This window comes from Bidens hawaiensis, unplaced genomic scaffold, assembly GCF_021521415.1.
Source record: "Bidens hawaiensis isolate Kalapana, Puna unplaced genomic scaffold, B.hawaiensis_p1.1 tig00044982_1, whole genome shotgun sequence".
Lineage (NCBI taxonomy): Eukaryota > Viridiplantae > Streptophyta > Magnoliopsida > Asterales > Asteraceae > Bidens > Bidens hawaiensis.
This window is the reverse complement of record NW_027505927.1, coordinates 40,962-55,294: the sequence shown is the minus strand read 5'-3', so window position 1 is coordinate 55,294 and position 14,333 is coordinate 40,962. Positions and strand designations below refer to the sequence as shown.

General features: G+C 33.9%; 1 protein-coding gene and 1 pseudogene across 2 annotated transcripts; one reads left to right on the top strand and one right to left on the bottom strand.

Moving 5' to 3' along the window:
* The first annotated feature begins 952 nt into the window (after nucleotides 1–952).
* LOC143615977 (uncharacterized) lies at nucleotides 953–6,757 on the top strand (annotated as a pseudogene). Its single transcript, XR_013150577.1, has 5 exons — nucleotides 953–1,408; nucleotides 4,672–4,752; nucleotides 4,846–4,974; nucleotides 5,049–5,091; nucleotides 5,655–6,757. The product of XR_013150577.1 is annotated as an uncharacterized LOC143615977 (transcript).
* A 1,754-nt stretch (nucleotides 6,758–8,511) lies between these two features.
* Nucleotides 8,512–9,639, bottom strand: LOC143615975 (uncharacterized). Its single transcript, XM_077088951.1, has 3 exons — nucleotides 9,437–9,639; nucleotides 8,917–9,257; nucleotides 8,512–8,824 (listed from the first exon to the last, which is right to left on the bottom strand). The coding sequence occupies exons 1-3, from the start codon at nucleotides 9,578–9,580 to the stop codon at nucleotides 8,512–8,514; spliced, it is 798 nt and encodes a 265-aa protein (XP_076945066.1). The 5' UTR covers nucleotides 9,581–9,639.
* Nucleotides 9,640–14,333: the final 4,694 nt, after the last annotated feature.

The window sequence follows — 14,333 nt, the reverse complement described above, 5'->3', positions numbered from 1 at the left end:
AAGAGTATACAGCTATATCAACTTCAAGAATATGCAACTTTATATTATTTTTTAAAACTCCTGAAATTATATATATTTTTTCCAAAACCAATTTATTATGTTGATTTTGATAAATATGGAATTGGGAAAAATTCAGGCTCCTAGCAGGATTGGAAACTAGAGGTGTAAATGAATCAAACATTTGTAAGCTATTCGATCAACGTAAACGCTCTAATCAAGTCGATTTAAAACAAGATTCAACTTCTATCGGACTCATTTAACCATAATGCACCTAATAAATGAGTTCAAGGCTTCATTGCAGGACCTCGACTAAGCTCCCTTTTATGAGTTCAAGGCAAGCTTCTCATAGAACCCATTCTTCGCCAAGAATGATATGCGGTCAATGACAATAACTTATCTTTCTCGCTCATCATCTTCAATAGCATGTTCCTCTCTTTCCTCCGTCTAAGTGTCGGTCGGAGATGAAAATCTTATTATTCAATGGCAGTGTATTTCTTCAAACAATTTATTAGTCATCCAAAATCTTTTTTTACGACAAAAGCGTAGGATGAGATCGGTAACGTACATCGATATAGTATCCGCTTTGCTTTTTTCTTTTTTCAAATCTCCAATGATCTCGCTCTTGGTACTAGTACGGGTACAAGTTGGACTATATGAATTAACAATCAGTTAGACGTATGGAAGTTCCTAATAAAACTTACATATTTCAAACATGGTAATTCGGCCCATCCACCTAGGAGAAAACTCACAACCAGAAAAACCTTTGTTCAGCCCAGAACAAATTGCTTCAATCGAAATTTAAACCCAAGAGACACGACATCCAACAAAGAGTCACGGGATACCATTGTTAAGTTATGTAAAAAAACTAGCAAATATATATGTGAAAAGTAATTGAGTTGTGTCTTGTTATTGAGAATGTACACTTTGACCCCTTAGGTTCTAAAATATCCAACTAACAACCCCAGAACTCGAATATATCCCAAATCGATCACACTTCACAAATTAGGGCACGTTCATCATTCAATCAATCATCATTCATCTATCAATCAAATCCTCTGCACCTAAACGGCGATGGCGGCATCCACCACCACAACCACACCAACGACCGACAATCATCCTACCAACACCGTAGACCCGGTCTCTACCACCACAACTGAAACCGTTTCAACCGATACACCACAAGCACCAGCTTCAGCTTCATCCACCGAGAAGAAAGACGCGGTGGATTCAGAAGCAACAACAAAGGAGAATACCAAAGATCCGGTGACGGTTTCGGCGGATGTTGATAATACAAACACCGAAGACGGTGCTTCGGTTACCGATACTCAGAGGAAGATTCGCCGTGCCGAGCGGTTCGGTATGCCGGTTAAGCTTTCGGAAGAAGAAAAAGGAATTCTCGTGCTGAGAGGTAGTTATATATATGCACACACACACACACACATGTTTGATTTGGAAGAATTCTATATGCGAAGCTAGGTTTAGGGTTTACGTTAAGTTTTTTTGCTCAGGAGTGTAAATTACTAAATTTACCTGTTTTTTTCCAAAAATTTGAGCGCGGGTGCCTGGTTTATGAAAATTTGTATACATATTGAGTTTTTGCCCGTGCCGGGTGATTTTGTCCAAGCTTTGCCACTGGTTTAAGCAGCTTATGAATTGTGTGGAATTGGTTGATTCTGTTTGACTTTGGGGTTTTATTTGCAGAGTGTGTTTTGTGATAAATAATTAGGGATAGGGGTTACTTAGTTTGCCTGATTATACAGTTTGTGAAACTTTTGCGTGTTGCTATGAGTCTAGTATTGCAATTGATGCTTAGTTCTTGTTGTTTTACTATTATTTGGTGGAATAGTTTGTTTTTTAGCATGACATGAAGAAACATATGTTCTGTTTGTATTGTTGTATGATCTTGTGGCTTATCTTAAGAAAGTTTAAACTAAATTTTTAAGTATAGGGGCATTTCGGTCATTAGTAGAAAGTATGCTTGGTGTGTTTATTTGTAATTATAAGTAGATAAGGGGTCTCTATGTAAACTAAATTAGAAGGCACTATAATCGTTGCATCGATTAGAAGGCACCAATTCATGTTAGATAATTAGGGGTCATTGCATTGAAGTTTAGCGTCGTATGTATGTATAACAGACTTGATTCAGTGATAATTCAAATAGCAAGTTTATCAAATTCGTTGTTTTTTCTTCAATTTGAATTTGATTGCCAACAGGATAAAGGTATGGTTTGCCTATATCCCATTTTTCCCAGATTGTTATACATAAGGTCCGGTTCATCAAGTGGGTCAATTTGATCATGCCCTTAACCACACCTGAACCCAACTACCCGCAGTGAGCCCATGACCCAGTTATAGCCACGTCTTTGCCATGCAACATGTTTTATATATTTTGTTATATTTTCATTTTATTGTCTTTAGTTTCCTATGTTTCACGATCATGCGGTTGGTTATTACCTTAAATTGTGGGGTCATGTTTGAGTTAGTTTCTTTTGTGTTTTCCTATATGTATCAAAAATTTAAGTAATGAATGAAAGTTTACGATTGATTAAAATTATATTGTGTTAATTTTATCTCAATGGATTTTGAGTAAAATTGATTCTCCAATGCTAGTTCAAGTGTGGCAACTTGAATGGTGATCTTTGGAATCTAATCACAAGTTTAGGTGGTGATATCTGTATCCTAAACGCGTGTTAGACGCCCTTCGGTTTAATTCGGTGGTGTGTCTGTATCCGAAAACGAGCCGTTGAACTATCCGTTTTAGTTTCGATTTCAATTTCTATCCTTTACCGATTGATTTTCCTATCATTTGGTATCAGAGCCGAACGTTGTTTTTTCGACTCTTTCCATCTTGTTCATTACAGTTCACTATCTACAAAAAAAAAAAATCTCTACAAATCAGTTTGTATGGATGCGAAGAAGGATAATCAACAAAATTTGTGGGTCAGAGTTGATGCCTTAGTACAAGAAAACCAAGAATGGAAGAAACAGTTGCAGTGCATGGAAGATCAGTTAAAGATACTCAAACGTGAAATTCTTGGGAATCAACATGCTAAGTTCCAAGTCGAGAAGCCAAGAAGAAAGCTTCCTAAATATGTATTTACCTATCTTGCAATGTTAAAGGAACACAATATATCTGCTCATAAAGATTCAGATGAGGTTGTCGTCATCGCTTTATGTGACAAAGATGAATTTCTGAATGAAGAATTAACACCTGATGAAGACACGGTAGATGAGGCTGATTCGAACGAAGAAACGAGATACGATGAAGAAGGAACCGAACCCGATGAAGAGGAGTGTTTATTTGTGAAGCGAGCCCTTAACGGGACAGCCGGTCACGATGAAAACCTTCAAAATGAAACTGATGTTTGTACTCTCTTCGGATCAGAACTACACGAGCCAAATGATTTGGGGGCAACGAGAGATGGTCTTATTGGTGTCGAATATCTACAAGCCTCCAAGTTCCTTGTTCAATACAAATCTGAAAAGTATGTTAATGGCTCATGTTGTGCTTGACGAATGTGATAAAAATGATACCGGTGAGATCTATAATTTTGATGGGTTTCAAAACATTGGTGCAATTAATGTTGTTTTTGCAACTGTCATTTTTAATCTCAAGTTGTCGGTTGTAATCCAATTTTTGACCACATCATGGCTTCAGTTCTATTAATATGATGTTCCACTTGGCATACCTCCTGAACCGCCCCCGATACAAGACACGATAGTTGGTGTTGATACGATTGTTCTAAGTTTGAGGACAAACTTTTTCAAAGACGGAGAGAATGTTATACATAAGGTCCGGTTCATCAAGTGGGTCAATTTGATCATGCCCTTAACCACACCTGAACCCGACTACCCGCAGTGAGCCCATGACCCAGTTATAGCCACGTCTTTGCCATGCAACATGTTTTATTTATTTTGTCATATTTTCATTTTATTGTCTTTAGTTTCCTATGTTTCACGATCATGCAGTTGGTTATTACCTTAAATTGTGGGGTCCTGTTTGAGTTAGTTTCTTTTGTGTTTTCCTATATGTATCAAAAATTTAAGTAATGAATGAAAGTTTACGATTGATTAAAATTATATTGTGTTAATTTTATCTCAATGGATTTTGAGTAAAATTGATTCTCCAATGCTAGTTCAAGTGTGGCAACTTGAATGGTGATCTTTGGAATCTAATCACAAGTTTAGGTGGTGATATCTGTATCCTAAACGCGTGTCAGACGCCCTTCGGTTTAATTCGGTGGTGTGTCTGTATCCGAAAACGAGCCGTTGAACTATCCGTTTTAGTTTCGATTTCAATTTCTATCCGTTACCGATTGATTTTCCTATCACAGATCCTACCAGTAGCTTTGTTATTTCTAGGATTTATTGGTTACAGTTGTTTGTTGTTGTTTACGAGGTTTGCCTTTTGAAATTGAGTAGGAAGTCATTATCTGTGGTTTTGTGTCTTGGGAAGGAATCAAGATTGTTACTTTGAGGGGCAGAAACTTCTTCTTTTCTGCATCTCTTTTAATAGATCTGTATTATGTAGTTCATCACAACATTGTAGTTTTTGTGATCTTTATTTTAAATGGGGATCAGTCAGTTGAATCATTTTGACTCGGTTGTTGTTTTCATTGTAAACTGTGATGGATCATCGGAACTTATAAGTTTGGACCTGTTGTTTTTCAGGTTTGGTACATCTCCTGGGTCACAAGGATCAAATAGCACAAAGAAAGCTGAGGAGCTAAAAAGGAAGGCGAGAGCGGAGAGGTTGTTTAGAGGATACAACTTCTCATTCTCTTTTTGCTCCTAGTTATCACTTTTTTATTTGTTAACTAATGATTATATTTCTCTGTTGATCAGATTTGGTATTACTCAGTCAACACCTACTGAGGACGAGGAAAAAAAGAAGGCTAGACTTTCTAGGTTTGGATCAGCAGTTTCTAGTGCTGATCCTGCAGAAGAAGAGAAAAAGAAAGCAAGGGCACTCAGGTAATTAGTTAGTTTCATCAAAAAAATCAATTTCCATTTAAGTTTAAGCAGTAATATTAAGTATTATTTTACAGGTTTTCAGGAACAGCAGCGACTGGCAATGCGAAAATTGAACCAGTAGGTCTTTTAAACTTGTGCTTTTGTAAAATGCTTATGTGCTTTTCATTATCCTTCTTTTGTTGGCCCAGATCTTGATAAACACACACAATCTGATATTATAATGAGCACGAATAAGAACACACTGGCTTTTGGAGTCAACCGACTACTGATTCTTTCAATATTATTAAGAACAAAAGCTACAGCATACAAAGACTCTAACCGCTATTTTTGTACTAGAAAAATAACTTTCTATTCAAGCTATTTGTCTCAAGTTAAAGCCACATGAGATTTTGGATTCAACCAACTACCGATTCTTTCAATGTTAACGAAAACTACACAATACAAAGACTCGCTAACCTTCTATCTACACTAGAAAACTACTTTCTATTCAAGCTATTACTCGTAAATTAAAACTCCTTTAAACTAGTAAACAAATATTGACCGAAACGAAATGATATACATCTAAATAAATAAACAAAGCAAGACTCACAATCGGCTTATACAACATTTAATCTTTAACTCTTTTGAGTTTTAACACTTCATCAAGATTAACCCATCATTCTTTTACCTGTTTTACACAGAAGGCAACCATTGCTGGCAAGGCAGGCGGAGAGGCTTGAGCGTTGTACTGTCATTTCCAGTAAGGCCCTGAGTTTTGACCTCCATATTTATCTTGCTTATAGTTTTAACTTTATTCGCATTTGAAAGATTAATTGTTAATTCTCTTTTTGATCACCGGACAACTGTATTTTGCAGTTATGGTGCTTCCTTCATGTATCAAGTGCGGTGAGAATTCGTTAAGCTGGTTTGCCCGACTTATATAATAGCAATCTCTTTGTGTCACCCAAAACTAAAAAAAATATAGTAGGTAACGTTTATTAAGTATTAAATGGGATTAGATTGTAGGAGAATATGATTTGACAAGAACTAACTAGTACTTAAGATGTGTTTCATTTTAGTTTGATATCGCTCTAGTAATGCTCATGCGTAAATTTCAATTTTAAAGTGCACAAACCAGTTGTAGTGTTAGTAAAACAATAATAATTGCCGGTCTGGCAGTATCATGTCCATGATTTTTGGTGAATTGCTTGCATATATTGATATAACATGAATCTAGATATTCTGTTTACATCTTTACAATTTGTATGCCACTATGCTCGATAGCGTCAGGTAATCATTATTTTATATCAGGGCTGCATTTTGTGTACACCAAGAATCATGGTCATCTGATGTTAAGATGGAAATTTTATGAAAAACAAAATTTTATATTTTTCATGTTAAAACCAGTTTTGTTTGATATTCTGTTATTAAGGTAAAATGAACTAGTTTTAAAAACAGGTGTAAGATGAAATATTTGCTGGGTAGAGAGGGTTGGGTGGTTATGTGGTTTGGTCGAGATAGGTGGCACATTGTTAAGGGATTGCTATTAATCATGTCGGACAGCTTGTTTTATCTGTGCAAATGTTCAGTATGAGTTGCAGCAAAGAAGGAAGGGCCATAATGTTAAATGACAGTGATTATGTTTATGTATACTGTGTTGAATTTGGTACTCGATAGGAAGTTATAAGACCTTCTGATTTGTTTTTGACTTACCAGAGTGGTTTAAAACTTGTAAAGATGTTTTGCTCATATCAACTGTTGCATGATCTCTTGATGCGTAGTGCATGTTAATGGGTGTTGGATACTTGGATATCTGATTTAAGTTTCGTTATATTATTCGTTGGGCATTAGTGATTGCCGACATAAAAAATGTATACATTGTGATCAATTTTTACTAGTTTGGGGATTATTAACGGTGATTAAGAAAGGATAGTTTGGTAGAATTTATATGTACCATGGAAATTAGTATAGTTATACTTAGAATAGTTGCTCAAACTAGAATATGTGTTTGCATTGTTTCCTAAGCCGGTCATGAGTTATAAACTACTCTTTGAATCCTTTAATGAGTTGCAAGGTTGAGTTCAAACTCGTCTAGTTGCCTTGTAACTCTGATCTTATGCCTTCACATGCTGGCTTGAAATATGAGACGCATGTGAGATTTGGTAACTAAAGAAGACAGAGATCACTTGCCACCAGGAGCGGTGAGATGACAAGATATTTGCATTCACAAGCAGAAAATGATGGAAGCAGAGCAATTTAGGCTGGATTAAAATGAAAAGCGGCTAATAGCAACTTATGTCATAAATAATAGTGTGAAGACTAGATCCTGAGTAAAGTTTGACATATTTTCTTTACCCAACCTCCCAGTCTGTATGCGTAGACATCCTCCGAAAACTAGTGTCAAACAACATAATATAAAGGATAAGTCAAAAAACATCTTACACTTTGATCAATGTTTTCTTTCTATAGTTCAGAGTATATTTTATTTTACTTTTTGTATATTGTACTTGCACATACTTCACATGATATTAATTTTTATTTTTCATTTTTTCATCTATATCTTCGTGCATGCTAAAACCATGAAATCTTTTGGTCATGGTTTACGTGTCATGTAGATAATTTAGGGAAGCCCACACTATATGGTGCAAAAGGTAAAGATTGATTACGTTATAAAAGGGTTTGGATGATAAATGATTTCACTATTAACCTCAAATAGCTGACACACACGTTATACTCATATATATTTGTCATGAACACGTACAATTTAGAATTATTTACTATAGTTATGATACCATGCAATCAAATTTATTGAATATTGCCCCCATGAAGAGGTTACAATGTGGGAGTCAGGAGTGACCACATCCAGAAGGCATGTGAGGTGACCACATGTACCACAATTACTTACAAAGGAATTGGGACCATGGAATTTTACATAATTAAGATTAAGATGTTTGGCTTGTATTCATTAAATAATACAATAACAGTTTTAAGCAAACAATTGTTAGAATCATATAACATATTTGTAATTGATGCGTCATAGATGTAATAAAAGAAGTAGAGTGAGTCAAAACAGTTACATAATAATATGCTTATGTATCACAATCATTAGCAAAATGCATAACTGTTTATGTAATTATATTATCTAAATATATACACTTTGTAAAGTGATTATCTTGGTGACGGTCTTACAAGTTACAAGGGAATATACATTCAATTATTGGGGGTGTTGGTACAAACATTGATGCAAGATTTGTTTTTGAAGGTAACTAATTGATCAACTTCAATGCCTTTATTATTGGCCCCATACGGAAAGTCACAGGTACCATTGATTCATGTGTGATCATTAAGTAAACAAATTATAAGAAAGTCCATGTTCTTAAAAGTTATCATATGTATCCTCACTCAAATGTTGGGATGAGATTGGTACATGTACTGGTACTGAATATACCAGTACTGGTACCAAAATTTTTGGAATTTGCAAAAACATGAGTGTTTACAAAAATATTATCACTATTATCACACAAAATGATGTATAAAAATCGCTAAATACCTTATATTTTAACATGAAATCCTATCAAGTCTAGGTTGAACAATGTTTGATTTCACACGTCTCCTCATATCCATTGAAGCTTGAATGCATTCTCTAGCATACCTTAAAGCATCAAGTACATCTTTCACATGACCGTTTGTTATTGCCACATCTTTTTTCTCTTCTTTCACCGTATAATCGACCACCACTAATGCCATGGAGTTGTCGTATACATCATCATCGCCTTCGTCATTCCTCGGTGTCAAAATCAGTTTTTGCTCATTGTGACATGTGTCTTGATCATGTTCTTCATTATCATTGTTGTTATGTGTAAATTTTGACCTGGTCAACAAAAGATTAACATTAAAATGAATATGTTAACTACTACTATTACTTAACAAAACATATAAATCTGAATTCAAGTACTCACATACCTAATGCTATCTTCTTTTGGACCGGATTGAATCACATTCTCAATTGATTTCTCAGAAGTAACATCATCTAAAGATCCCAAATTATCTTCATATGAAGGGCATTTATGTCTTTCACCAGACATATCATTGTTCTTGACACATTTTGAGATGTTACTGACTTGAGACTTTGAAGATGAAACAGATGAAATCTCACTCTTTTCAGAAATACTTGAAGAAGGTTCATCTGCTGAAACATATGACATGTTCAAAGATTCAAGCTTTTTCATCAAGAATTTCAGCCTCTTTTCAGCTTTGTTTCTTGATTTGATCTCCATTTTTAACTGCTTCTCAAGCTCGGTCACCTGCAATTTTCAAGATTCATAAAACCCAAAATCAAGTTCAAACAATGCATGTAATTAAACATATCAAATTCAAAACCAAAAAGTTGCAGACTTGCAGATGACACTTTCTGTAAACACAAACACACACACACACACAATAATAATAATAATAATAATAATAATAATAATAATAATAATACCCTTTTGGTAAGTTGTTCAGATTCATCATTTGCAGCCTTGGAAGCTGCTCTTTCAGCAAGCAATCTGCCTCTTAAACACTCCACAGTGCTCAAACCTTTATCTCCTTCCAAATATCTTGTCACTGAAATAAAAAACCACTTCATATCTTATATGAGAGAGAGTATAGAGACAAGAGTGGGATCCACCTCTATTTTGATGTAAAAGAATGATTGTCATCATTATTCTCTCCTCTTGTTTTTCACCTTTTCTTGGGAATTCTTTTTTTCTTGAAGTTTACACTTCAAATTCCATGGATTTTATAAAACCATTCAGAAGTTGCTGGTTTTTTTGCATGTACATTTTATTAGAATTTTTAATGGTTACTTAGATCAATAGAGCATCCATTCATATATTTGAGGTTGGCTAAACGTATCCCACCCTCCTAAATTTTCACTGATTAAACGTGATTACAAATCGAAATAGGCGCCACAAGTAAAAGCGAACAAGAGGTGGAATGCATTTAGCACAAGTTTATACGTGTGTATTTACGCATATGTATGTGTGTATGTACAGTGACAGAACCAGGAAGAGATTTCACATGGATTGAAAGAGGGCCGGTGTCAAAATTTTACAGAGGTTGATCGTAATTTTAACATATATATACCTTTAAAAAAATTTCCACAAGGGTCGGCTAACACCTACACCAAAGGTGTAGGTACGCCACTGTGTATATATCTATATGTGTGTGTATGTATGTGCGTATGTACGTGTGTGTATGTATGTAAAAAAGAAACATGATCATTGCCTAGAAGAAGTGCCTTAGAAGTTAGAATAGAAGTAGACACACTTTGACACTATTATGACATGGTGGAGGATTACTGGATTACCAATTCACCCCCACCAAACTCAACATATTTAAAAGGTAAATGCAAATCATACCACCTATTTATTTTTAAAAATAAAACATTTTCTTTATGTAAAATAAAAAATATACAAACATTTTGTATATACTTTTCAGTTTCACTCAACATCAAGATCCTCATCATATAGAATATACTTCATCTCTAAAAAGTTTGAAGAAAAGTGAAGAGTTTCTATAAAGGGACACAATATTCATTCTCTATATTACTATTTATCATAGTTTTTATTTTATGAGTAGTTTTAAGTTAAGAAAAAGAAAGTAATAAAAAAGAATAAATAAGTATTAGTATATATTTGAAGTAATAACTATATGTTGAATAACTAATGGAGTTGGCGATCCATTGACAAAGACATAGTCTTTAAAGTTTAAACACCATAGATTGGGAGGAGTTTTGGGGGTTTTGAGTTCAGCTTCCGTACAAAAATTAAAAAGAATTTTGCCGTTTAAAATACTTTTTTTTTGAAATGAGACGAGATCTTTAAAGTTTTTTATATTTTAGAAATAACTTTTATACTTTGGAAGCTAATGAATGCTTCCAAAATTGCAAAATACAACGTACAACGAATGTAGCTCAGGGTACCACTAATCTTTGCACAAACTAACAAGTCATGTAGTTTGTAAACTAATGACTGTTGTCACCTTAAACCTTCTTCAATCCGGTGTTTGCCTCCAGTTAGAACACGAGCAGGTAAGTTTGTAACACAGTGAAACTCATGAAATAAAGCTTAGAAACAAATATTCTGTTATTTTCTTTTAGTACAAGATATTGAGTCATGCAAATTAAACTTTTAGCTGGTAACTTGTGGTTCTGCTATTAAACGAGTTTGGTTCTAATAACATATGTTACTATTATAATACTCAATTTGTACAAGTACTAATTTACTTTGGTACCAGGCATTCGAAGAGTTAAAGGACCTTGTTTGATTAGCTAAAGTTGATATTTATGAAAGTTAAAAATTCAAGAATAATTATGCACATAATTATAGTTAAGTGTTCTATAAAATTATAGCTATAAGAAATTGACTTTTTCTATTATTTTAGGGAAAATCCTCAAAATAGTCATGTTGCCCGTCCTGCCTAGACGAGACCATACATCCTTCTTTCTTGATTGTTTCCTGTCCACCGTTTGCCATCTTACCTTATCGTTCTTTTCTTCATTGCGATTAAAAATCCTATCTTGTTCCTCGTTCTTGCGTCTCCTCAATTCCTTCCAGCCTCTCCTTTTCACTCCATACATTTTTAACTAAGATCTCAAATGTTCATTGTGTGATTGAACTTTTGGTTTACATGGGTGCATTTGCTAGATGATCAGAAGGATATATTCGTTTCAATTCCTAACTTTCCTTTGAAGAATAAGAAGAGAGAAATAATATTACCTTTACTACGTCATGAATCTATATATGTTATTTTATTTAGATATCAAATAGGTGTAAAGTTACAATTTAATAAATTTATATATTTTTGCCAGAACTATATTCTGATGCATGAAGACGAAAGAAGGCTGTAATCATTTCATTTTTAATTGCAAATTTAGTCAATATTTGGATGATTAAAAAAATAAACAAACAAACACTAGAAGGATTTTGTTGTGTTAAAGTTTTTGTTTTTAATTTTGGATTTTTATGTATGACGAGGCCAGCCTTTACAAATAAATAATGTGTGAAGGAGTAGTAATTGTTTGAAATTGAGTACCGAAAATGGAACACGAACTTTGAATATGGTGAAAAGCTTTCTATGCCTAAATTTGGTTTCTTGTTTATATATAGCATTTAACTGTGACAAAAGAAATCGTTCTCGACATCACCTATGGGATAGAGTAAGAGGAAAAACTGAATATATATTTCACATACATAACGCTTTCAATAAATCTAAAATATTCGTACCTTTCACTTAATGATAAAATGAGCTTAATTCCAAGGGTCAAACCTATGGGAGTTAAGAAATGATCATATAAAAAAAAGTACAAGAAAATATTCATCTTAATTTCACACTCTCATTGTCTAGTTAGATCCCCATATATTATAGTGGTTTGTTTCGTTAGGAGATTAATCAGCTTGAAACTGAATTCTAGTGTCGTCTAATCTATGGTGGAGAGGAATTATACCCTAGTCGTATATTTGCTTGTTTTGTTTAAAAGATCTGGAGGTCGAGCACATGTTCGTCTCGTGTACCTTTGCAATAGGCATTTGGAGGGATATTTCAATGAAGAGCGGTTGGGATTTCAAGGGGTGTTGCCATTTAACATTGCGCCGTAGAGATTTAAACAAATGATAAACACTTCCTTGCTTTATAGTTTATACTTCATACAACCTTGTGGCTCATTTTTTTGGACACTCTTTATATTTCTCAGTAAACTCAAAACGATTACAAGAAAGTGGCAGCCAAACGGCAATAAGTTGCGCCGCAATCCCTTTGAATAGCAAAACCAATCCTACTAAAAGCGAGCGAAATGAACCAGTTTTCTCAAGGATGGCATCCTCATCTTCTAAGATCACCTATGAAATTGAAGTCTGGTTGTTCGGTTGGATCAAAAATAGATCCTCTCCCCCTATCTCATGCATGCTGGTATTTTTTTTGGAGAGATTTTCTTTTATTTTCTTTTTTTCTTTTTCTTTTTTTGGTTTTAGTTGCAGGAGTTTTCGAGTTATTACCACGGTTTTGTTTTGTGTTTTTGGAAAAATGGGTTTTCATAATCCTACATTTTTGCAGTTTTCGAGTCACCGGTCTCACATTTCAAACTAGTTGTTTTCATTGGACCTTCATTAGAAAAACTTAACATCGATAAATTGTTTCCAAATTTCAAACTGATGTTTTAAAACTTTTGATTGAAATGGGCATACAGATCTCTTGATGTAAAACTTACCTCGAAAGGATGTTCTAAATCACATACAGTGTTTCAATTCGGGTGTTTAAACATTCTATTAAAATTATATCTTGTAATTTGTAAATCTTTTTTAAAAGTTAAAAAAAAGGCTTTAATCATCTGATTGCGTATATAATATATATCATGATCAGTGTAATAAATCTTATATTATTAAAGAGCCATTACATTATTAAAGTTGTTTTAACTTTTAACAAGGAAATCGTTCTTTCGAAATTAATAAACTTCAACCCCTTAATATTGACTTTCATAACCATTAAGACAATAAGATTTGTGCTAATGGCTTCAAGCACTGATTAAAACGATGCATGGTATTTTCGAAGAAAGTTTCACCAGATCAGTCCATATATTAGACTAGGTCTGTCACTATCTGACCCGAAAAACCTGAACCCGAGAAAAGATTAACTCGAATTCGAACTGAAGTAATTCAGATTGATCTTGAGTCTGATTTATGGATTTTGGGTCAACCTGAAAAACATGAACATATTTTTAATTTTAAAACCATATATATTTTAAGTATAATAGGCTAAGCGATAGCCACTAAACTTATTATATTGAATCTAGCATAATTGATTGTTGTCATTCCACCTATTATGATCGATTGTTTATTGTTAATTTATGTTTCTCGTTTATGACTAATAACAACCGTAATCGAACAACAAAATCAGATCTGATTGAAGGACGATTTTAGTTGGAGTTTGTTTTACTTTTCTCTTGAATTGTTTTATTAGGTTATGTTACATTACGAGTTAAGAAAAATATGTTATTTTACTTTTAGCATGGTAGTTTTTTTGAATTTTTTTTGTTTTGTTTTGTTTTTTAAGATGCTCGAAACCCGATTAACCTAACTCGAAAAAAACCAAACTCGAATTACCCAAACCCGAAAAACCCGTGAGAGATTTCGGTTAAGTGTCGGGTCAAGATTTAAAGCTTTAAAACCGATCTGAAAAACCTGAAAACATCCCTATATTATACTACTAGAGGCAAAATTTTTCACCTAATAAATCGCCTAGAGGTGGACATTTTTTTTGTGGTGGTGAAATTTCTCCCTATGATCCCATGTCTCATTTCTAAAACGGTGTCAAACTTAACAACCCCTTGCATGAGAGATCAT